Raw genomic sequence first — 24587 nt, forward strand, 5'->3', positions numbered from 1 at the left:
AACCTTTCTATTGCCTTAAGATGTTCTTCCATCAGCTGTCTATTAGATTCACTAAAATGTCAGAGTTTTTTGGGGGAAGAGAGGTCCTGAAGGTCTTCTGTTTTCATGGTTATGTAGAAAATTGACTTGCATAACTTTCATTAACATAATGGCAGTGACCTCGTCAAGTCCTTTGCCCATTTTGGATGAGCAATAGATCCTCCTTCTGTTTTATTCATACATGCTCTGTTATTTAATCCTGTGCAGTCACAGCAGGATAAATCACTGTATTTCCTATGAGATTTTGGAAGGGTAACCTTTGTTTCAATTTTTTTTTGTTCTTCTGTTTAATGTTTACTGTTTTTCAAAAAGCATTTCATTCTCTTTTCCATGTCAACTTGCTCTTCCTTTGCTACAGCCATTGTTTTCTCCCTTTTAGTTGCCTTTATTTCTAATAATGAATCTATTCCTTTTCTTCCTTATTTCCTCTTATTTTTTGCATATATTTTTGTAGCCAAATTTCTTTCTTGGAAATTTCTGTCTTGTGTCTCTTGTTGTTTTGTCTTTTTCTGGGCAGGCTTCTCTGCTCCCTTCTTTCATCTCTATATAACTAATGCCTCTAGTTGTTTCACATCCAAGGATCCAGGGTTCAATTTCCATAGATGACTCAATCTATGCTCTGAACTACAGACAGAGTCTATTAGCAAGTGGGCAGTCACAGACTCATAAACCTCTTGTGTGGTCCCAGCCATCAGAAGAGGACTAGAAAGGCTTATATTCACTTCCTCTCACAAATTCCTTTTATTTTTGACTTTTATTACATCATAAAGCAATCTTCAGACAAGGGTTTTTTTAATAGTTCATTGTAGTATTGCAATTTTGTATTAAATATTACTTATTAACTATGCCTATTTATTTATTTTAATAGACCTTCAAGGAATTTTAAAGAAGTAACTAATGTAGTAGGTTTCCTTTAAAATAGGTTTTTTCCCCACTTGAAAATGAATCAGAACTTCTAGAAACCAAACTTAATGTGTTCTGTATTGCAGAAACTGGGAAGTACTGTTAAAGCTGATACATGCCTATCTGCTGTTGGTCAACTTTCTAAATATTGCATTAAAACCTTTTTGCAGGTCCATATTGTTGTAACTTCATCAAATGTTAAGATTTACATTGACTGCAGTGAAATATTGGAGAAACCAATTAAAGAGGCTGAAAATATCACGACTGATGGCTATGAAATTCTTGGGAAACTTCTGAAAGGTGACCGGAGATCAGCAACAGTAAGCAATAAACATTAATCCATTTATTAATGCAAACTCCTGACGTTTTCTGAAAAAAAGGGGTTTGAGATTAGGGATTGCTGAGAAACCAGTATGGCATTTGAACCTTCCAAGTGTCTGTATTGAAAAACCTGACGTACTCAACTGAGAAGTTTGGTCATTCTCTTGATAGTGTCTCATTCTAGCAGAATTATGTAAGAACAAAAACCAAATGGCTGAAAGCTGCAGACAGGTAACAGATAAATTTAGGTATTTTTTTTTTTTAATAGGAAGAGCTGTTGGTCATTGCAAACATTTACTTTTACTGTGTATTCTCCATTACTGGAAATGTTTAAATGAAGATTACCTTGTTCTCCTAAAAGACATTCCTTAATGAGCAGATTTTAATTCTGGCAAGTCCTATGGTCTTTCCTATACTGGGTGATCTGTAAACTTATGATGAAAAAATGGCTACTGCTGTGAAAGGCACATAATTATCTTGATGATTTCACTATATTTAATGCTTAATCAGTGCTATTATTTTGGCTTCATATTAGAAGACCTAAGTCTGAACTCTAATCTGTATGTGCAAATTGTAACACCTGAAAAAGTTTCTTGGTGAACATGTATGTTTGCTTGTATGTATCAAACTTGGTGGCTTTGAGAGGGAAAAAAAAAGAGAGAAAACTGGTTTTGCTATACAGTCTACCTAATGTCCCTACTTCAGCCTTTCTGTAAAACTGTTCTCGACTGATGTCAGTGGAAAGTTTCATACATGAATCTAGGTTAATATATGACCCAAGGATTGCAGTCTTTAGAGCTGGTCCAGATGTTTTCTAGCCAGATTTCATGTTGAAGTGTGCAGGCATTCTGCAGATGTGGAAGTTCATCTGTGTTGTTCATTAGGTATTGTGAAATAGTTATTGGGTCACTTTATATGGTTACCTTTTGCCCCAGAAGAGGAGCAAGCATTAGTGCTTGAGGTTGTTTCTAGCCTTAAGTAGGCTTATTTTTTAATCTTTAGATTTCTTTTAAAAATTATTTTTAAATATATTTTCTGATAATATTGTCAAAAAAAAAAAAAAAAAAAAAAAGAAAGAAATGAAAATGTGAATGATGTTAACCATATTTGGAAGGAGTTGTCTTTGGAGTCATTTTTAATGGTAATGCCACCAGGTTTTATAAATTGTGTCTCTTGTACCTCTAGCTGATCAAGATGTGAAGACATTTGCCTTTCTTTTACAGTTTGAAATTCAGAATTTTGACATTGTATGCAGTCCAGTTTGGACTAGCAGAGACAGATGCTGTGACCTTCCTTCTATGGTAAGTATAAATGAACCAAGGGCTCTTCAGAAAATCATGTTAATAACCGATTGAACAATTTCAGTATTAATCTGAAATTTTACTTAATGATGACAACACATTTGAATCACACTTGCCAGAACAGCCAGTGAACAACGTTATGTTTCTGATTTTTGTGCCTGAGAGAAAAAGACTCGTGTATTAGAATGAGTCCCTTAGTAATTGTGGAAAAAAAGTCAGTTATATTTTGTATTACAGTGATATTTAACATCCAAGGAATTATGAATGGAATAGCTATATTATTTTTATTTCCTCTATTGTTAGATTGGCCTTCAAAAAGTAGTTTTTTCATTGGCAGTGCAAGCTTATTGTCTAATGTGGGTGAATATTAAAACAACAGAAATTACATATGATTTTGTTTTTGCCTGTGGCTTTACGGTTAGTGTCGTATATTTTTCTTATATTTTCTCCCAGAGAAAATAATTTTCTAAAAATACGAAAAGTTCTGCATAAAAAATTTGAACAGCACTCTTTAGCTGTGTCTTTAGCTATTGTACCTGAAAAAGTTGGGATAAAAGAGAATCTTGTTGTTATTGTTGTAAAAAAGAAAAATAATCTAGCACCAAATAATTTTTTTAAAAGGACAGTAATAGATGTGATTGAATTTTCAGAGGGATGAAGCAAAATGTCCAGCTCTTCCAAATGCTTGTACCTGTACTCAAGACAGCGTTGGACCCCCAGGACCTCCTGGACCAGCTGTAAGGAACTATTTAATGATTTTCTGGATTTTAAATTTATCATGGTACTTTTATGTTGATCAAAGTGAAAAGAGATAGTTTTGGTTTGTGCAGGCAGCTAAACCAAAACCAGCTAACTTTCTTCAGTGTGTATCTTGTGGAAAGTATGACACTCCTGTCCTTGTGTTCTCCTAGTAAGTAGAAATCGCCACTCCGTTAATTTATGATTTTGTGAAACGAAGATCAGTCAGAGAGACAGCTGCAATCAACAGGTTCATAACATCGTATTAATCTGTTCTCCTTCCTTCTTAGTTTAGAACACAATTGGGCAGCTCCTGCCTCCTGTATTTGTCTATATAATGATTTTTTTTTCACTTATTTTCACATTGCTCGCTGTGACTCATATACTTTTCCTAGATACAGAGTCAGAATTTCACTCTACAGAAAGACTCTACTGTGTCAGGGAAATAAATTAGTTACTTTTTTATGTGGAGAGATAGTACTCTGAGGAGTGGACGTGCTCCTACCAGTTGCTGTGAATGTGAGGGAGTAATACTCAGCCCACTAGTCCTACTTTGAAGCTATCACCAAACGCTGTATCAGGCACATAAAGCCTGTATAAGTTGCCTGGCACTCTACTAGAGAGGTATCCAGTGACTTTAAGGGTTACTTTGTCTCAGAAAACTGGATATAAATTATATAAGTTTGTATCTACAAAGACAAATATGATAAAAATAGTTAATGGGCTGAATTGGCAAGGCTGAAGCTGATGTGGTTTACTGAAGTCCTGATGCGTCTTTCAGGCTTGTTTTAGTACTACTGTTAGCATTGTGATCTATACACTTCAAAACTCCGTGCTTTGATATAGAAATTTGACATAGGAATAAAGGAGATTCATAACTCGCATTAGTATGATGTTCCCTTGCTTGTATAAAATACATTTCTTTCCAAATGTTCAATTTAGGGTGGTCCAGGTGCTAAAGGTCCCAGAGGTGAAAGGGGTTTGACTGGATCATCTGTAAGTATTTTTTTGAGTACATCTATCATATTGTGGCATATTTAGCTGTAGGAAGATTTGTGTACTGAATTCTATCTTGTGAATGAGGATTATAAAAATTTAATTGGAAATGCATCTATAAGTTATTTATTTGTAGTCTACCTACTTAAGAGTATACATGTAGCCTAAAAGACATTGACCCCATGTAAGGAATTTAGATCACGTGTGTAAGGGTGGAAACATACCCTCTGCAGCACTGTTCTCTTTTCTTCTGTAAGAGACAGCTACGCTTCCAGTTAACACTGCCGGAAGTCTTATGTTGGTCTGAGACTTCCAATTTGACTCAGAGACTAGTGGTGGAAAGATACAGCACTGGAACAACCGCTTCCAGGCTGTAGCCTATTTTGAAGCGTCAGTGTGTCTCCAGGCTGCTGACTTACCCTAAAGTGCCTAACCCAAAAGATTTTGCAGCTACAGATCTAAGAAGAGGTTGCAGTTTTAAATCTTGTTTTATTTTCTGCTTTAAGGGGCCACCTGGTCCTCGTGGTGAGACAGGGCCTCCCGGGCCCCAAGGTCCACCAGGTCCACAGGGCCCCAACGGGCTGTCGATCCCAGGAGAACCGGTGAGTGGCCATTTGGAGAGCGGGTGACACTGTGCGCAGAGACAGAGCTGTCCGTGGTGGCAGCTGTCTCATGAAGAACCTGGAAATTTTGCCCTAATGCTCCTTTTCCCCTGTAACATGGGAATATCATGAAACAAGTCTCTTTCAGTACAATAACACCACCAGTCCTATGTCTGTGAAGGGAAGGGGAGGGAGTGTTAAGTGATGTACGTTGTGGGACACCATTTTTTTTCTGTTATGCTTTTTCTCTATAGTTCTTAGGACTGTAACTCTCTTAGGACTCAAAGCTCTAGGACTCAATATATCGAACTCTTGATGCAGGCAAATGAAATGCGCGATGCTACTCTGAAGCCTTTCCCACAGATTTAGTTTCCGACTGCTATTTTGTGTGCTTACATTCAGAGAGCCAATGGGTCCCTAATTCTGGGCGTACAAATGTAGCCCTGAGTTCCTCGGGGTCTTTCTTGGTAGCAGCCTGTATATTTTAGGAAAGGCTGCTTCTCATTTAATGTGCGTGTCTTCAAAGCCAAAATAACTCTATTAATACTGATGAAGTTTTGATAGATTCTGGTGTACTTTAATAAATAATCATCCCAAGAAGCAGTAGTATAATCTTGCTGTTTCCTGTGTATTAGGAATAGTTGGATAATGAACAGCTTTTTGTATGAATTATTTGTATAAAATATAAAGCTTATGTAGAAAATTCCATAGAGTTGATGTAGCATTGCACATTATCTCATTCTACATTTGAAACCAGATCACCTTCTTACTCAGTAATATGTACAGTTTGATTGGAAAATGAAAGACAAAATGTGCTTTAAGGTAGAAATTAGATATGTCACTTTCATAAGGACAAAGTAGAAAGATTTTGTTAACCCCTCTAGAGTTTTTTTTTTTTTTTTTGTGTGTGTGTGTACTAGGAAGAAAATGGCCTAGAGACATCAGTGTGAAATGCTAAATGCATTCTTTTTACATGTAGAATATAATAAATATTTTATTTGTCATATGCAATTTGAAAACCTTTGAAGAATGAAAGCAGCAGTAAAACCAATGTTTGGAACTTATTGTTAGTAAAAATAAGTTAAAATGTCATTTTTGCGTCGTATAATTTTGTTTTTCCTATTAATTTACATTTTACGTTTGGAAGCTGTGTTTATAAATTGTTTGATTATTTGTGTGTCATTACCGGTTCTTAATGCTGGATTATCTAGCAAGCCACTGCTTCAAATAAGTATTGTGTTGTCAAAACTAGCTTATGTGGGTTACACTGTGCATTTAAACCACAGTCCTGTGGTATATGTGGAATGCAGGCAGGTTGCAAAAGGCAGTACATTGTTTCTTTACGTGCTTCCACACTTCGTGTCCTCGAAATGCAAAATGCCTTTTAGACAGTGGGCTAGAGAAAAACTGTGATATCTTAAGGAGACCGAGCTTCAATTCACCAGTTGAGAAGGAATGATTAACAAGAGAAAATATGCAACCCTTCCCTGATTTTGCACTCGTGAAGATATTATATTATAGTCTCTCTTACTATAAACTCTGTATCACTTCCTTATCAAAATATCTGTCCCTCCCCACCAAATATCTGCTTGTTTATATTATAATGTCAACCAGTTGTGATATGATCATTATTACTTCATTGAAGAGATATATATATCTTGCTTTATCCCATAATACATGGTCAGTTTATGGAATCCTTAGTTTAGGTTTTTTGATTGCAGTAATTATCTTGTGTTCATTTACGTGGGTTATTTGTTTTGCTATTTTCTTCTGTAATTCAGAATCTCTAATGATCATTTATGCACACTGCAGGGTCGTCAAGGAATGAAGGGTGATGCCGGCCAGCCTGGGCTACCAGGGCGATCGGTAAGCTGATTCTTAGAAGAGACTCTTATGTCATTTAGCACTATTCCTATTACAGGTTGGCTGATAGCTGTCTCTGACATCACCAAGAGTCATGGACTCTTCTCATAGCTTCCTAAGCAATAGTTTTGGAAACAAGTTTAGCTTATGCCTAGGAATTTGAAGTGTAGGAAATACTAAACCATTCAAAATAGAGAAAGATTAGAAGAACACATGTACAGTGTCAGACCAAATGTCCATCTAGCAAGTCATTAACCCCAAGGAAAAGACCATTGTATTAGGAAAAGTACACTTACACTTCCCCTGGAGGGCCTCAACTTCTGACCACCTGTGGTTTAGTGTCTTCCTAAAACAGAGGTTACAAAAGCTTTGCTGAACTCTTCTTTAAGAATATTACCTAATTATTTTTTGAAACCATTCTTTTGGAGCTTAAATTGTTTTGGGAGTGTGAGTTCCACAATTAGTTATGTGCTTTGTGAAAGAAGAAAACAATGTAAATTTTATTTACTTGCAGAATTCTATATTGTAAACTAGGATTAGGTTTTGAGGAGAAAAACTAATAAATGTTGGGTAATCAGCCAATGTTTTTCAGGTTTGAGAATTATTTTCTTTTTGAAATGTGTATGAAAAGGGAGAGTGGTGTCATCAGTAGATTATAGGTTTACTATTTAAGGTCATTGATCTGCCCATGTGCTGACATAACTAATCTTCCTCGATTGCCTATATTGTCTTTCATTTTATCGGGGACTTAAGGAATGTATGGGAGTTGCTGAAGTGGTTTTGTAGATGTAGCTTCATATATCAAATGAAGTCAGGTATATTCTTTACCTGTTTTATTAACTTGTAACTGTGAGCAAGATACATTTAGGCAGTAGAAATGTCCTGTAGAAAGCAATGCTGCATTTGAGTGATGGTGGGATGAGACAGAAAAGGGGAAGAAATGGATCATGTAATATAACAGCACTGTTCAATATCTGATTCTTGTAACAGTGATCTTGATCCTGCAGGGTGCTGTGTGAAGTCATTCCTGGGTGTCCTCTAGTGTAGTCTGTTTAATTTTAGCGTTTAATCTTAACCCAGAAGCTACAAGGAACAGAAGCAGAGAATTTAGAAACTGCAAGATATGGCAGCAATTTATTAAAAAAATAAAAGAAGAATAGTCTAAAAGAGGGAAAAGAATAATAAAGCAAGACTCTACTTTTTGTTTCTTCGGAAATCCTTTTCTGATGGATGACTGCAGCTAGAATTTAGTTCCAGATGTTAAAGGATTAGCTGACACTTAAGCCATACTTGGAAAGGCAATGAAAAGGATATATCTGTTTTCTGGTAATAGGACTGAAAAAGTTGAATTGTGGGTTGGTAAGAGAGAAGAGGAAAACTGCAGTAAAAAATAAAATGAGGATGAAATAAAAGTAGAGTTGTATCATGTTAATGAAATAACTAGTTTCTCCCAAAGGCCTATTTTATTCTTATGTTGCCAAAAAACAACATTGAAGGCATTTGGAATTTAAGTGTGTACATCTGTACCAGGAGACATAGCAGAGCGTAGCAGAGATATTTTCTCTGTCTCAGATACAGTTTATCAATTCTCTTCCCTCTAGGGAACTCCAGGTTTACCTGGTCCGCCTGGCCCAATGGGACCTCCGGGTGAAAGGGTAAGGTTTCCTCAGTTAATCCTGATAAAGAACCAAGTAATTACTTTTTTTCTTTATCATAGCTTTCTGTTTTCAAATGCTTTGTAGAAAGCATCTAAGTTGGAGAAGTAAAAGTAGGAGAACTGGCAGAAGCCTCTCAAGATAGCCATAAGGTAGCGAAAGCTAGTTTCTGCTCAGTCTGTTGACCATGTTGTCAGGTGCCTGCACAACTTGATAAGCGCTCTGAGCAGGGCTCTGCTGAGACACTCAGCCGTGCTGTCTTCCACATGCTGTCACTGCTGGCAGAGAACCTTTGGAGCTCTACTGATCTCAATGTTTGGGAGATGTCACCCTAAAGAATCTGACTGTGCTCTTACTGGGAAGGCCAAGTTTGCTCCTTAGCCTTTGTTTGGAGCTAACAACTTTTCTTTGGATCAAGGATTCTGAAATGTTCTCATAATGAAGGGAATGCTCACAGATACTTTATTGTGGAGCTGTTTAAATCACTCTCTTCTGATTTGGAGTCATCTAGGCATATCTCTTTTACATTCCCAGTGGCATATTATTCTTGAGATGACTGAACCAGTGACTTACCTTGACAGCCAAAATTAATAGATGATATATGCATTTTTAGTTTTCCTTTAATGGGATTTGGTAGCCAGAAATGAGGACAGAGCACCATGTGATATCTGCTTGCCAAAGAACATACTGGAGCATGGGTGGGTTATCAGTGGACCATAAATGATTGTTTGAAAAGGCTGTTAGATTATTGAAATGGAGTTTCTCAGCATGACTTCCTGTAGGAGGTGTATCTGAGAGGGAGGTATTCTGCTGTTCTTCATCTGTTGAAGTAGAGACCTCAGATGTTCTGGATAATGTGTGAGCAGAGAGAACAGCAATAAGGATAATCTTCCTCTTCTGAGATAGAACAACAATTCCTTCTCTGAAACAGTGTTGAGAGGTACTCACTCTGTCTTCAATTAATCAAAAGCAGCTGAACATCATCTAAATTTGCTGAGGTCCACTGTTCCATAGATAGCCTTCCCATTAGAAAGCGTTAGCTATAGTAGCAACTTTGAGATATGTTTAAAACTACATGCCAGTAGTAATTAGTAGTACGGCAATTATGTAATCCTAAGGACCATTTTAATCAAAGGATAATCTTTACTCATGTTTTCATTTTTGAATAGGGTTTCACAGGAAAAGATGGTCCCACAGGTCCAAGAGGTCCTCCAGGACCAGCGGTAAATATTATTTTGTGTTTAATATACGCTTTAATACGAGACATGAGCCAGAAGAGAGCCAAATTGATATTTTCACTTTCTGTCAAATATGAAATGGATACTTTGTTTAATATCTAAAATAGATCTGAAAAACTTTCAGTAAAAGATAAACAGAAATCCGTGTAAAACCTGGATTCACAAACATCATGAGAGTTTAATTCTGCTTTCAGTTGGTTTTATCCACTTGACTTCGAGTGGCTTCTAAGCTGATTTCTGCCAGTGTAAATCAGTTTGCCTGGCTCTTTAGTCGTGAGCTTTAAATGCATAGCTAGACCTACTGAAACCAAGCACCTAATTACTTGTAGTCTGGACAAATCAACCTCTGTTAATAACACAAGTGTTTCCTGACAAGAATTTTTGAGGATTATTTATTGCTTAAAAATTTACTTCACTATATTATATGTGGCCATGTTAGAGAAGGTGCTGGTCCTTTATTCGCTCACCTTTATCTAAAATCACTGAAATTAGTTTTATGGGCTCACTGTTGTGAAATTTTACATTCATCACAGACTTGCTACACAAAGTGAGGAGGCCCAGTGTCTGGTACTTGTTTAGGAAACCTTCATTAAGAGCCATATCAAAAACATGCAGGCACTCTCTGCATCTTTTGATTCTGAAATGCCTTTAGAATTTTGGTGCTTTGTAAAAGAACATGTTTCCATAAAGAAAAAAAATCTTTTTTCTGGAGGAAAATCTTCAAACATGATAAGTACCTAGCAGAAGAAAAATTTGATAGGAAGCATTTTCAATATTGCTCTGCACGCATTAATACTACAGCAAGTTTCTTACCAGCCAGTTGCACTGAGGCTGTTGTGGGTCTCCACAATTCCCTTTATACATCTTTCCACTCTAGGGTGCCCCAGGAGTTCCAGGAGTTGCTGGCCCAAGTGGAAAACCAGGGAAGCCAGGAGATCGTGGAACACCAGTAAGATAATGATACATATATAGTATCAATTTTAAAATTACATTCTCTTTGTTGATGAATATAAGACTTACTCTTGCTTTAAATAGTTGCCTCACACTTATGGTAGTGGTTAATACAGTGGAGCTGATCTAAGACCGCAAGACTTCTTTCAGATAATTTTAGTTTTACATTGTGTCTTTTTGTTCAGTTTAATAGTTGGGGCTGGAAATTGTGGTCACTGGTTTCTACTAAAAAGATTGTACACTGTTTTGTGCCAAGATATATATTTCTGCACTGTATAAGCATGAAGAGCTGGGTCAGCAGAATGACTGGAAAGTCTTTATATTTGTGTGTGTGTGTGTAGTAAAAAGTGGTATGCTGCTGAAGGTGGAAAATCTTTGATAATGTTATATGATCCCTTTTGGTTTGCAAATGTTCGGAGTTTTTGCAATATGATTTTGACATTATTTGAGGACTGTGGGTTCTATGCAGACCTTTAAAGTACATGTTGGATGGGGAGAAAGAACAGGAGCTGCCTCCCGCCAACAATTTCAGGAGAAATTTAAATTGATTTATTTTACAGCATCTCTGAGAAATTGTTTGGGTCAGGACTGCAGGCAGCAATTGAAAGGGGAAGTCATTCATTCTTTGTGCCATATCATCTGGAAATCAGCCAGAATTTTCCATCCCACCTCAAAGTCACTGCGTGTGCAACAGCTGGATAGTTTGGAGGAATATATAGTAGGCTGGCAGCTTGATGTTTGTGAGTTGTAAGATCCCAGGAGCACCTAGAAGCTGGATCATTTTCTCATATGTGCACTGAACTCAGCCTGCACTTTTGAGCCTATAAATCCCATTTGTCCTTGCAGTAGAGGGCATTGGATCTCTTAGGAAGGAACTGAAGCTTTCCTGCCTTTAGGCATTGCTCATGTGATAGATGGATGTAGCTGTGCCAGGCACAGGGTGCTGTGGTTTGTTCCAAAGCATGCTTCGAAGTACCAGGTGCGTCTGAGTTTTCCCTCACCTGAGGTACTGGATAGATGCCTCAATGCAGTGTTAAAGATGTTTTGCAGGTAACTAATGTGAAAAGGAAGGAAATTTGGCCTCAAGCCTAGTTCCAAAGCTTTTGCAAAGCAAGGCAGTCAACCCCTGTGTGAGCACCACGTGTAAGTTCTACACGCTCATCCTGGGAGTTCCTTCCCGTTAGAAACACAATTCTTTTCAGTTATTCCACTTCTTTGTAATGCAACACTGTGCATCATATTTACCATTTCTTATGTTTCTAGAACATATCTCAGCAGGAATTCTGGCTTGCACCTTGCACAGATGTTTTTGTCAGACTCCTGATGAACAGAATTTCAACGCTTTCCTTTGTGTGCAGTGGTAGAATTGCCAAAGGTGCAGCCTAATGGCCAAATGCAACTTACAGTGTCCTGAAACATAGTCCAAGCCTGCCTGTATTTGTAACTTCCTGTTATGAAGAAAGATAGTGAGGCTTTGCATTGCCTCAAGTAAATAGGAGCAGTAAATAATACTAGACTAGATCCTGTCAGTTTTCTTCTGCTTGAGCAGTCTGTGGTGTCAGCACTATACAGCACAAGTTAGGTGATAGACCCCTGCAAAGTAAGGAACATAACATCCCGGGCCAAAGATACACAAAGTTTTAGGCAAAGTATGAGGAGCCTTGATGTTGCTAAGACATTCCCAGTGAATGCAGTCAACTGAAGTTCTTTCTTGATGTGTCAAATGCCATTAATATCCTAAGCTAAGGCAGACCACACCACTAACATGTCTGTAAACATTTCTCCACTGTGATGTGGAGCTATTCAGTTCCATCACTTTTAGACAGAGGGTTGTTACCTGGAGGTGTTAACTGAATTTTCATAGGGAATAGGAAATTTGACTTTATAATCTGCTCATAAGTACTTCCAAGAGAGGTTTCCAAGTACTTTCAGGAGGTTTATACTGAAATATATGAGGGTTTTCAGTATGGTAGCAAAGTAACCGGGAAAGAAACCCAGAACACAAATGAATCAGTAATCTGTTGAGAACTGAGAATTGTCTATCCTAGAAGAGACTGCAATATTTGTTTAGTTTGGTCAAACAGAGATTGAGAAAGAGTTTGATAGTTGTCCATAAATGTATCATGAGGTAGCAACCAGCAAAGGTTAGGAGGAGTCATTAAGCTAAAAGAGGATGTTGGCTCAAGAAAAAACATATACTTTTTCTGTGAACAAGTTTAGCCTGGGAAGGAGAAGATTTTAGACTATCAGAAAAGAAAAGTTCTGGTATTGTTGTTTTATAAGTGTGAAAGTGCAAAAAGTAACGGGATGGTTAGGCAGACCAAGTCCTTTTAAGGTGGAGCTGTCTTGTTATAACTGACTCTGTGACACGGTGTCTGTGACAACACATCTGGCTTTCTTGATCTGGAAGGGCCCCAGAAAATGTGCAAGACGTTTATGTTTTATGCATAGGGTGCCGTTAGACTGATGCCTCCAGGACTTAACAGACTGTGAAAAACTTGAGAGATTAATCTTGCACACGTAAGGGGGAAGTTTGTTCTGATGTAAATGCAGTTCTTGAGCATTATCCCTTCTCTGCCAGCAAGTATTCACTGATCTTGTATCCGTCTAGCCAGAGATCCCCTCCAAAGAGATCTCAAAAAGATGGTGTTTTGGGAGCAGCGAACTGATGGTTCTTGTGGAAAGCAAGCATTCTTTTGGGGAAAATAATCAAGGACATTGCCTTTTAAATAAAAATAGCAAACTTTCTTTTGTTTTGTCCTCCTTCAGCTGCAGAACCTTGCTGCAGCTCCAGCCTTCATCCCACAGCTCAGAAAAATCCCACATGCAGCAAAAACTAGCATTTCCACACACTGACCCCAAGTGACTCCCTCATCACAGGATGTCAACAAACTAGAGTTTCGTTAGCAGCTGCTGCTTTTCAAAATGCTGGCAGTTGGCTAAATTGCACGTTTTTTGTCTATTAAAAGAAAATAAAGTGAAATTTAAGTTGAATGTAACCAAGTGGGAGGAAGATACAAATAACTCACTAATTGCAGTCATAATTATTTTTTGGAAATCACAGCTCTAAAACATCCAGATGGAAAACAAACATAGCCAGTTGGTCTCTAATCTTTAAGTTTTAAAATTAATTAAGAACAGTCCCTACATTTCCAATCAAGACTAAATCAGTCCATCTTTGCAAGGTAAGAAATGGGAGAATGAGGCTTGCTTGATTTCAGTGAATTGTAAAAGTCGGCTGTGTGTAGCTTGTAATTAGTGAATGGCCTTTGCATTCTTCTAGCTGGGGGACCTCTGTTGCCAGCACTTTGGGGCAATGTTGTGTCTTGTTACTACAGCAGCTTGTTGTCTGACCAGCACAGCTTTTGGCTGAAATCAGCCTCACGTGTTTTCTTGACTAGTCAGAAAAAATATTTCCAGAAATAGTATATAGGATTGGAACATTTTAAGTTTGCTTCTGTTTTTTTCTCTTCTGTGTATAGCTATCTTGTGTGAATGATCCAGCAAATGAAATCATTGGAACAGGACATTTTAAGTAAATATTAGAGTATTGCCAGCACAGTGAACTAGAAATGAGATTTTGATTTGTGTAGTACTAATAATCTGATTTCTAATGCTTACACTTAATCTAGTGAAGGAACAAGAGATGTAGTGTATGATTTATTTCCAGTCAAAACAACACAAGGTTATACTATGAAAGCTTTGCAAAAAATGATCTGTGGTAATAGCTATGTACTCAGATAATTTCAAATAAAGATACTTTCAGAGAATGGCAAAAATTACCAGGCTGCAAAGAGAAAGAAAACCATCATCATTGACAAATCCTTTGTTAATAATGTTTTCCCAGATTTTCGTGTTACAGACTAGTGAAAGTGAAAAAACTGAATACTGTCTTGTGCATATTTTAGAGAGCTGTGATAGTTTATAACTGAGACTTTAATGTCTGTTGAATTGAGAGTCAAATTACATCTCTTTTAGCACTTTGGTACAACAGCATTTGCCATAGTGTTAGTTATTAAAGACCGACAGATACTAATGTTGCAAGTGTTTTCTGATCATTTTAGTCATTACGGTTTATTTATGGCATTTACAATTCCCTCTTCTATTTCAGCACTTGGCTATGCTACACTAGATCTGAAAGATAGATCTTTTCCCTGTGGAGTTCGCAGAGTAGGAAAGATGCAGGCGAAAGGGTGCAAGTGAGGAGGGAGAGAATATTCATCAGTTTGATTGGCAGTAGACTTTGGATTCTTTTTAGGTATATTGTGTGCGTATTAGTAAGTGGCTAATATTTTGCAAATTAGTGCTATAATTTATTTTAGGGGCACATCCGCCATATTAGTGTGGCCATTCTGGGTCTTTCATTTGGGTTTGTAGAGTTAATTTCACAGGAACAAGTAGTCACGCAGGAGGCTGCAATGCAAATAAACCATGTGCTGAGTGCTAACTCACTGATGGATGAGCTGCCTTGTATTTTGTGTGGAGTGTCACGGGAAGGTGCGTGCATTGCTACTGCTGAGAAGCTCAGCGTACTAAGTTCACACCCTGAGACATATCCCATGGGAGTCTGTTTGCCCGAAACCTTGATGGAGTTTGTGAAGCAGTGCTGCTGCATTCGATTTGTATCCAGCTCCACGGTGACCTCAGTGGAATGATTTGTTGTCTTGTTGAAATTATTTGTGGGTACTGTAAGAATGTTATGAAAAACAGCTGCAGCCCACACTTAGCATTTGCTTTGCCGATGGCAATAAACAGGCTCCTTAAAGAGATATTGAGAATTAAAAAGTGGTAATGTACGTGTAACTATGTGGAGAGCCATGGAGAGCAGCAGATGACTGAACTGATCTTCCCCCCTTGAAATATTCCATGCATTCAAACTGTAATTTAGGCTACTAGTGAAAATGTATTTGAACTTGCACTTTGCTCAACTGGAAAAGCTCCTGTGCTCTTTGGACACATCACAGCAGATGAATTTAGAATAGATTTTTAGAAGGACTCAGCTGTGGCCTAACTGCTTGCATTGAAGTCATCTGTAACACTCACAGTGGCCATAGTTTAAGCCAAAGTTTTGTTTATACTACCCTGAAATCTGGCACATCTATGTGGCATATGCAACAGTGACGATTCAAGAGAATGGAAGGGCTATTCATGACAGCTTGCTAAACATCTCTTGCAGCAAATGCAGGATTTTTTTCCTTCCTTTTTATCTTTGATATCAAAGCTAAAAGAATAGGTTTAAAGCACTGCAGATTTTTAGTTTTTTCAAAGAGTGGCCTAATGACTAAAACAAATGTCAATGTATCTGATTTTCTGCTCATTTTAAGTGGGCATCTGCAATTTTTACTGTGGCCAAAATTGTGTCAAACAGACCAAAGCAAACTATAAACATCTTTCTGAGATCATTGTTGTCTATCTTGAAAATCTTTAAAAATGCGTCAATTCAAGCATCATCTTTTCATTTGCCTAGGAAAATATGGTTTATTCTATCTTGGCAGTTTTACTTGTTAACAGTAGAATGCACACATAAGGCTAAAGTCTCAAAACATTGTGTAGGAGGTGCACACACAAAATTTTGTTTGCAGAGAAGATTATCTGTATGTATCTTTATAAAGGTTTTTTTAATGCTGAACTAATGTCTTACGCTTTTCCAACAATAAAGACATACATTTTTATAAATGAGAGTCAGTCCTTTTGGTCAGCCTCTTATATAGTATTCTTGAAAATCAAAAAAAACCCATAACAATCACTAGAATATTCAAAGGCCAACAGCAATTTCAGGACTGCTCTGACCCTAAAATATTTAGGCCTTTTTGTCCTGAGACTCTGTCCCAACCTGGAGATGCATTCTTCCAATGAAGGTACTTTTTGGGCTAAAAAGTATGCATTATTTAGTGAGGAGTTCCCAATCATTAATGGACATAATTTAGTTTAAAACTGAGTAATCTGAAAAGCACTTACTTTGTTAAACAGAGAAAAAAAAAAAAAAGATTTGTGGCACAATTTTGTACCTGTATGTTACACAAAAACATCTGTTTTACCTAATTTCCAGTAGAGAGAGCTCTGTCTAGCAGGTGCCTTAGGCACCTGGTGGACATCTTCATCCGTCTTTATGTAATTCTGCTACATAGCAGCTCTGAAGTATAAGATTTAGAGTATTCTCTGTGTGTGCCTGTTTCTTTACCTGCATAATACTATTTCTGCTTTGATCCCTCTGTCTGTATTCCTGCATAAATATGCTGCTATATATTTTGATAAATGAACTAATAATGGGAATATATTTATTTTAGGGTTCACCTGGAATGAAAGGAGAAAAAGGTGACAGAGTAAGTCTGATTTAAAGTCAGTTTATCTCATACCTTTTTAATAAAGTCTCTTTAAAAGCTCAGACGCTTGTTAATAAAAACGTTTGTTTTGATTATTTAGGGAGATATCGCTTCTCAGAACATGATGCGAGCAGTTGCAAGACAAGTCTGTGAACAATTGATAAACGGTAAACAGTGCTGCTTTCTTTGTGCTTTGTACCTCTAATTTACTAGTGTGCTTGTTAATAGAGAAAAGAACAGTTTAAATTTAAGATGAAGGATATCGGCCAAAAGCATATAAAGAGCTTGAAAGGTGTTGTGGCTGTCCAGTGCCACTGACTTAGTGGGGAAAAGAATCCAGCGCTAAAGCATTGCCAGATCGAAATGTTTGGCTTGACCATGAACGGCCATGGCTAGCTGTGACCTTTGGAAGTATACAGACAAGTCCAAAACCCAGTACAAGGCAGGTGATCTTCATGTTATCCATCTGGGCTAAGCCTACCTTACCTGTGTCATAGAATTAGCGTACATTTCCTCATCAATGATGTCTTATCTTCAGGAGGAGAGAATCTGCAGCAAAAAGGATGCTCGCTGCAGGTGCTTTACTAGTGGGAAATGACAGATGATCTTTGGGTAAATAGTGTGCAGAGAACCAGCTGTTGCATGCAAGTAAAAACGAAATTACTTTGGGTAAAGGCTCCAAATTAAATTTCAGTCCTCTGCTGCCACACAGGGATAGTTACAGAGTGCAGCTCTGCATCTCGTGGAAATTTTCTCTGCAGAGGCTCTTACGCTCTGTCCCTGAGGCAGTGCTTTTGCTGTCAGCAGGCCTGGCAAGGAAGACAGAGCCAAATGTGCCCATAAATTGTTCCTAAAAAATAATACTATCTCTGTAATAAGAGCAAATGCTGGTTAGATCTTGATTCTTTGTTTTTTTGTGGTGAACAGGAATACCTTTTGGACCACTGAGTGAGGGTGCACAGGTGGGGAGGACAATATGTCCTTTAAAATATCTGCAGTGCCTGATTTTAAAGCATATCTAATTCAATAGCCAGCACATGTGAAGAAAAGTTAATCCTGAATGTGTACTAGGCTTATGAATAAGGAGACGTTATCTGAGGTCACTTAGCTTCTCTTTTTTGATCAGCCTTGTATTTTTTTTCATATTCACCTCATCTCTTCAGAGTTTAGGCTGTGATTTGCACCTTTCTGTTCTTCAGAGTAAGAGACAAGCTTTAACTAGAGCACTGTGAGCAAAAATGTTGTAAACAAGTACTTATTTTCTGACTTTAACTACTTTAATGTTAATTTTCTGATAATGTTGTCTGCTTCCAGAATTCCCCTTTACCCTTCTTCCATTTATTTTCAGGCTTCTTATTCATCTTAATTCACCCTAATTCATTTGTACTGATTTGCTGCTAATTATTTGGGCAGAACAAGGAGAAGATGTAACAAAAAGGGAGACCTCTTTATTCCTTTCCACTCCAATAAAAGTTTTTCATATGTTTTTACTGAAGTATTTACTTTTCTTTTCAAGGCCAAATGAGCCGATTCAATCAGATGCTGAATCAAATCCCGAATGATTATTATTCAAACCGTAACCAGCCAGGGCCACCCGGACCACCTGGTCCCCCAGGAGCTGCTGGGACAAGAGGAGAGCCTGGACCTGGAGGAAGACCAGGGTTCCCAGGACCTCCTGGTGTCCAAGGACCACCAGGTGAAAGAGGTGAGTAACACCTGGAGCAGCTGTGTGTTTCACTGTGGACATAGTGCAGAGCCTGCCAGGGGAGCAACGTGCTCCCTTTGCCCTGTCAGACTAGGAAGCACATACCTACCAGGTCAGCTGGGTTTCTTGGAGGACACTGATGTTCTGGAGGAAAGATGAGTTACATCGGTTTGTGTCTACAGTGCTTTCCTCTGGCTCTCTCTTGCTCATGTTTCGTGAAACCCAGGATAGTGTAAAGTTTTGGCTGCTATCTCAGCAAAGTGTGAAGCATCCTCAAGATATCCCAGGACAGAGCATGTTCTCAGAGCTCTTCTGGCACTAGACAACTACATCTTGAAAGGCTGTCTGGAGTAACATAAATCTTTGCAGAACAGACACCTGATTAAGAGAGAGAGTGCATTATTACCAGGAATAAAAGTAAGAGTCAGAAGTATTAGGACTCCATCTTTGGCCCTTTACACTGTTCTGAGAAAAGGTAGCAACTTTAAATTGGGTTTGACTGGCTGGTAAATCTATTCTTTGGCTTCCTTGGATCGCTGCAATGACATGAAGTAGCTGTACTGAACTACTACATGGTGTTTTCTTGTTCCAGCTAACCTGTAGCATGGGCTTAAAGTGCGCAAGCTTGAAATTACCTTCCTGTTTGCTGTTTACTGTAGCAAGGTTCTTCAGTGGTTTAACTGTCACAAAACTTCTTCTATGTTTTGGGAAAGCTTGTTCACACTAAATTATTTCCATATCCTACTTTGTTTTTAGGCTCTTTATATCCAAATTAAGTATTTTCTGAAATATACATTTAGACATCTGTATAAATTAAGGTTTGACCAGCTCTAGTCTGTTAAATAATTGGAACTAAATATTAATATCAATGAGAGAGCATGAAGAAATATTTATTGATACATTTTCCTTCCTTTGGTTTTTACTTTTTTTTTTTTTTTTTTTTTTTTTTTTTTTTAATTCTGTAGGAATGCCTGGAGAGAAAGGTGAAAGAGGGACTGGATCTCAAGGCCCACGAGGTTTGCCGGGGCCACCTGGTAAATATGTCTTGTTTTAATTAAAGTCATATTACAGAAAAGTGGAAGAAAAGGGCAACATTTTTTCATAGGGAACTAGATTGTTTATGGCAAATGAACATCCATTACTCTGTGCACTGCGGGGTTTTGACATGTATTAGAGTATAATAGAAACCTCCACAGCAATGGGCAATTTCGAAAGACTGTTGGACGTGGCTAATAGGTACTAACCTTTATCTTGTGATTTACTTATCTAGCTTGTTTGCTTGTGTGCAAATGAATTTCATGAAAATACATTGGCTAGATATTTAATGGATGTTTTCACAAGTTTTAGCAGATGATACTTTGGAATCTGAACTATGAAATAGTCCATGATATAGAGTTACCAGATGACTTGACCATTGCTTTTGCCGTTTGTGTCATGCAGTTTTGTTCAATAATGCCTTGGCAGAAATCAACTGTATCATTTGTTTCTGCTTTTAGTTTACAAGGCTAAACATGATTTTTCATTGCAGGATACATAAGATGTTTGCAACAAATTGTAGCTCCAGTTACTTGAAGCTTTATATTTCTGCTAAACATAATACAACCTGTTCCAAAAAAAACATTACCTCATCTACCCTAGGGCTTCAGAGTAGCAGAGTGAATGTACTCCTATATTTTAATTGAAATACAGTGTGCTTGTCTAATCTAATAATTTCCCTCGAGATCTTCATATCTTACACAGAGTAGAAATAAACCAGAGAATTCATTGATGTTTCTAACTTGGCTTAAACTTTGCTACATCAATTTCTGTGAATAAATCCTTAAATAAGCCACACACAGGGAAGCAACTAATGATGAGTCATATTTCTGGTTTTCTTTTATTATTCTTTCCGTTGACCCCCGTATAGCAACAAAGTGCAAGTGTTTTCTCACCAAAGACGTAGACTAGACTGTGTAGTCTAGACAGCAGCTATGTTAGCTATTTTATCAAGCTGCCTCGTAAAGAAAACAACTTCCTCACCTTTCAATTCCAAAATTAGGTCCACAAGGAGAATCTAGGACTGGTCCACCAGGCTCCACAGGATCGCGAGGACCCCCGGGGCCGCCAGGTCGTCCTGGAAATGCGGGTATCCGAGGTCCCCCAGGGCCACCAGGATACTGCGATTCGTCCCAGTGCGCTAGCATCCCTTACAACGGCCAAGGATTCCCAGGTATGTTGTCAGCACCTTAACCGCTCTTTGCCCTTAGTAGCCTTCCCAGATGTGGCAGTTCATACGGAATTGCTTTACGTGAGACAGTCCTGCTTGCCTGGGCATACTGAATCAGGAGGAAGCGGTTGCAAGGAGCAGGCCTGCCTCACGGTAACCTGCAGGTACATGAGCAGCCGTTTAGATTTTGCTGCAGATTCACTTGTGATCTATATAGTTCAACTTAAATAGGAAGCAGTAGCGAAATGTTTCAGTCTTTTTTTATTTATTTTTTTTACATAGAAGGTTAGTAGTTGATAATGTTGCTCATAGGATTTAAGTGACTGTTTTCTTCTTCTTTTTCTCCTCCCTCCTCACCCCTTCCAATCCTTTTCAGAACAAGGTTGAATTCTCCATGTTTCTCTTGAAAAATAAAAAGAATGCTGTGGTTGGCAATTTCCGTGTCTCTCTTTTTGAGCAATGTCACGATCATTTTTACAAAATTGACACCTGAAATCAAAATTTTCCACAAAGGAAATCTGTTCCATGATACAGTGCAGACAACTGAAAAACACCACTGTCCTACAATTTCTACCGAGTTAAACTGGCTGGAGTCTGATTAGCCCTGGGTCCTCTCAGCCTTCCACTCTGTGAAGGGGCTCAAAACAGTGGACTCCTTTTGGAGTCAGAATAAAGGGTGACAACAGCCACCAGTTTGTGACTGAGAAGGCGTTAATGTATTTTATATGGGGATCCTGCAGGACCACAGTATTGTTAACAAATTAATATGTATGCATTGCAACATCTCAAAATTAGTGTATGTGATACTACTATTGGATATGGTTTGCTGTTAGCATATTGTGCATGTACCCATGAAAAGAACAATATATATATGTATATATATATGTATGTACACAATTGCAGACTCAGTGCTGCTGGTTAAAGAGCCAGGTGTTTATGCAGATCTCATGCAAAATTCTGATTTAAATGAAAAAGAAGTAAAATGGTACCTGTGATTCAGCAGTGATCTCCTTTCTAGTAAGCAGCTATGTATACATATATAAATATATGCCTACGACTTAACTGTTATGTATTTATTTGGATGAAAGTATGTTTTTGCAAATCAGTTTGACTTTTAAAAGACTAACATCATCTTTGACCTGTTTCAGGTTTCGGCTAACACATTTTCTAAGTCGCCAGTGCTGCTTACAGTTTGAATACATGAAAATCCTGTTTCTGAGATGTTTGCGCACGTGCTTATTAGAAAATGAGTCTGTATGGATATTTCGCCATGGATGTGGTTTTTGAGCCATGCTGGCCTCAGAATGGGGAGATTCTCTTACTAACATAACTTGTGAATGAGATAAAGGACAGTGATGTCAATTCATTAAGCCTGTTGCATTTCAATAATAAAGTAGACCGTCTTTCTTTTTTTTACAAAACCCCAAATCTTCAAAAGCCTCAGTGATGAAGGGGGCTTATAAAACTACTAACCAGCCAAGGTAATGCCATTAGAAGAGACAGATTTAACCTGGTAAATGAGAAATGACTTATGTAAATAGTAAACTAATTGTGGCTTGTAAATGATTTGTATGGGATCGTATCCACTAAAATCTGTTAACAACTCTACGTGATGCTTCTGCATAAAAGCCTGCTGCTGCTTGCTACATGCCAGAATAACACCTTTGACAACTTATGAAATCTACCTGTCTTTTGCTTGTTACCAACATGTCTGATTTGGGGCATGTGCCTTTTTTGTATATGTAATCTTGTTGGATTCTGTAACTGCAGATATAAATACAAAAGTTTTATAATTATTTTTTTTCTCTGTTTTGCTGTAGTTTTTGGTGTTCCTGAAGCACCAGCTGTAACTCGGTTTGTTACGAGGAACAGCCCCAGAAAGTGATATGTACTGTATATTGCCGCTGGTGATAATTACATGTACACTTGTTTTCCCATTCTCAGAGAAAATTAGTAAATGCCAAACCCACCTGTTCGTTTTACCTGCTCCTTGTGCTCTATTGATTACATAGTCTAAGATAAAGTCCAGTACTTGGATGTACTGAAGTAGCTGTAATATAATATTTTTATTTGATTTGCTTTTTTTTGTTTTACAACAGTTGGTCCCTTGCATACGTTAAGATTCATTCTGCAGTATTTTGTGTATTATAAATACAAAGCCATTAAAAAATGATTTTTTTTAACTTTTTATTATTTTGCTGGCAGAAACCATTCATGAACAAAACTGAAAAAGAGCCCGGTGAATTATTAATTTATATATTTATTATAAGGAAATAAGATTGGAGTAACATTATATAGACAAACTAACTTTCATTGTATTTGTGGATTCAAAGACATGCGATAATTATAATGTTCAATCGGACAACTATTTTCAACCAGAATCATACGTGCCTGAAAGTGGACCCTATCAACCTGAAGGTGAACCCTTCATAGTACCTATGGAGTCAGAAAGGAGAGAGGACGAGTATGAGGACTATGGAGTTGAAATGCATTCACCAGAATACCCTGAACACATGCGCTGGAAAAGATCGCTGTCAAGAAATGAAAAAACAAAGCAATAAAAAAATCTGTGTCTTGTTTTGGTTTTTTTGGTTGGTGGTTTTTGTTTTTGCTATGCTTGCATATGCAGATACACACGGGGAGAGTGCATCATTTCTTTTACAATATAGCTTTCTGTTTTTTTTTTCTTTTTTTTTCCAAATCAGACATGCACCCCTGTTTTATAGGAGTATCTTGCTTATGTAAGAATAGCAATATATGTAACTAGAGATTTCATACTGCTCTGGAAATGCTTGTAAAATACTTCTGCTTAAAGTGGCTGCCTACAAGTTAATATGTGCATTCAGTTATTGCAGTGCTGCATTTTCATAAAATAATGTAAAAAAAAAAAAAAAAAAAAAGAAAAGAAAACAGAAAAGAAAACCAAAAAACCAAAACAAAAATAACCAGAGAGCTACTGCAAGTTTTTAAGGACTTGTTTGCTTTAGCTCTACATTTTTGTTCTCTTTCAAATGCATGTTTGCAGTTCAGTCAGATCACAAGTCTGCATTATCTAGTTAAATAAGAAACAAAAAATCCCTCTCCTTCCAGTATCATTGTCATTTTTTTCCTTCTATTTAGTTACACTTTTCAGAGCATATACTGCTCATATACATCTTTTACAACCACAAACATTAAGCAAAGTAGCTGAAATCATCGTATCAACTGGATACAGTTTAATAATGCCTTAAACCTTGTTTTTAGACACATTAACATTTATGCCAAATTGCAGTCAATCCTGCAGAGATGGAATTGCATGTTTGTGTTGTATATTTAGTATGGATTTTTTTCAGAATACAATGTTTCTTAGTTATCAAAAGCAGTTGGAAATTGTTTGCAAGACTATGGATATAGAATTGCTGCTTTTATATTGTAACTGCAAATTGTGAATTTCACTGCCTTATATTATTTATTTCTGAAATGAAAGAGGCATTTTTCAATAAAACTACTGAAAATTTATGTGTCTGTTCATTTCTTAAAAGGCACTGTGAGGCTTCCTATCTCAAGGTGCTCAGCATGATGCGTGCATATGCGATTAGTTTTCTTTATTCAGTCTTCCAGAAATGTCAAGTATTAAAATTATCTAGAATGAGAATAGTGTTAAAATAGGTATTTGGACTGTGGTCTTTAGAGGTGGGAGGATGAAAGCAGAAGAGATTTCCACTTTCTGAGATATGGATATGACTCCTGACAGCATTCAGTCTGCA

General features: G+C 37.5%; 1 protein-coding gene across 4 annotated transcripts in view; it reads left to right on the forward strand.

Annotated features, from left to right (window-relative positions):
• Window positions 1-24323, forward strand: part of COL12A1 (collagen type XII alpha 1 chain) — a 104534-nt gene extending 80211 nt beyond the window's left edge. For 2 of the 4 annotated variants that reach the window (XM_062572846.1, XM_062572845.1), the window contains 15 exons: window positions 1113-1262; window positions 2487-2564; window positions 3215-3301; window positions 4245-4298; window positions 4805-4900; window positions 6713-6766; window positions 8365-8418; window positions 9588-9641; window positions 10534-10605; window positions 16895-16930; window positions 17031-17097; window positions 18447-18635; window positions 19601-19669; window positions 20674-20844; window positions 21990-23232. In XM_062572846.1, the coding sequence (XP_062428830.1) occupies window positions 1113-1262; window positions 2487-2564; window positions 3215-3301; window positions 4245-4298; window positions 4805-4900; window positions 6713-6766; window positions 8365-8418; window positions 9588-9641; window positions 10534-10605; window positions 16895-16930; window positions 17031-17097; window positions 18447-18635; window positions 19601-19669; window positions 20674-20844; window positions 21990-22000 (1242 nt within the window). In that variant the 3' untranslated portion in view covers window positions 22001-23232. Of the gene's footprint in view, window positions 1-1112; window positions 1263-2486; window positions 2565-3214; window positions 3302-4244; window positions 4299-4804; window positions 4901-6712; window positions 6767-8364; window positions 8419-9587; window positions 9642-10533; window positions 10606-16894; window positions 16931-17030; window positions 17098-18446; window positions 18636-19600; window positions 19670-20673; window positions 20845-21217; window positions 21963-21989 lie in introns of those variants that run through there. The other 2 variants (XM_062572847.1, XM_062572844.1) reach the window with 2 other exon arrangements.
• Window positions 24324-24587: the final 264 nt, after the last annotated feature.

This window comes from Rhea pennata, chromosome 3, assembly GCF_028389875.1.
Source record: "Rhea pennata isolate bPtePen1 chromosome 3, bPtePen1.pri, whole genome shotgun sequence".
Taxonomy (NCBI): domain Eukaryota; kingdom Metazoa; phylum Chordata; class Aves; order Rheiformes; family Rheidae; genus Rhea; species Rhea pennata.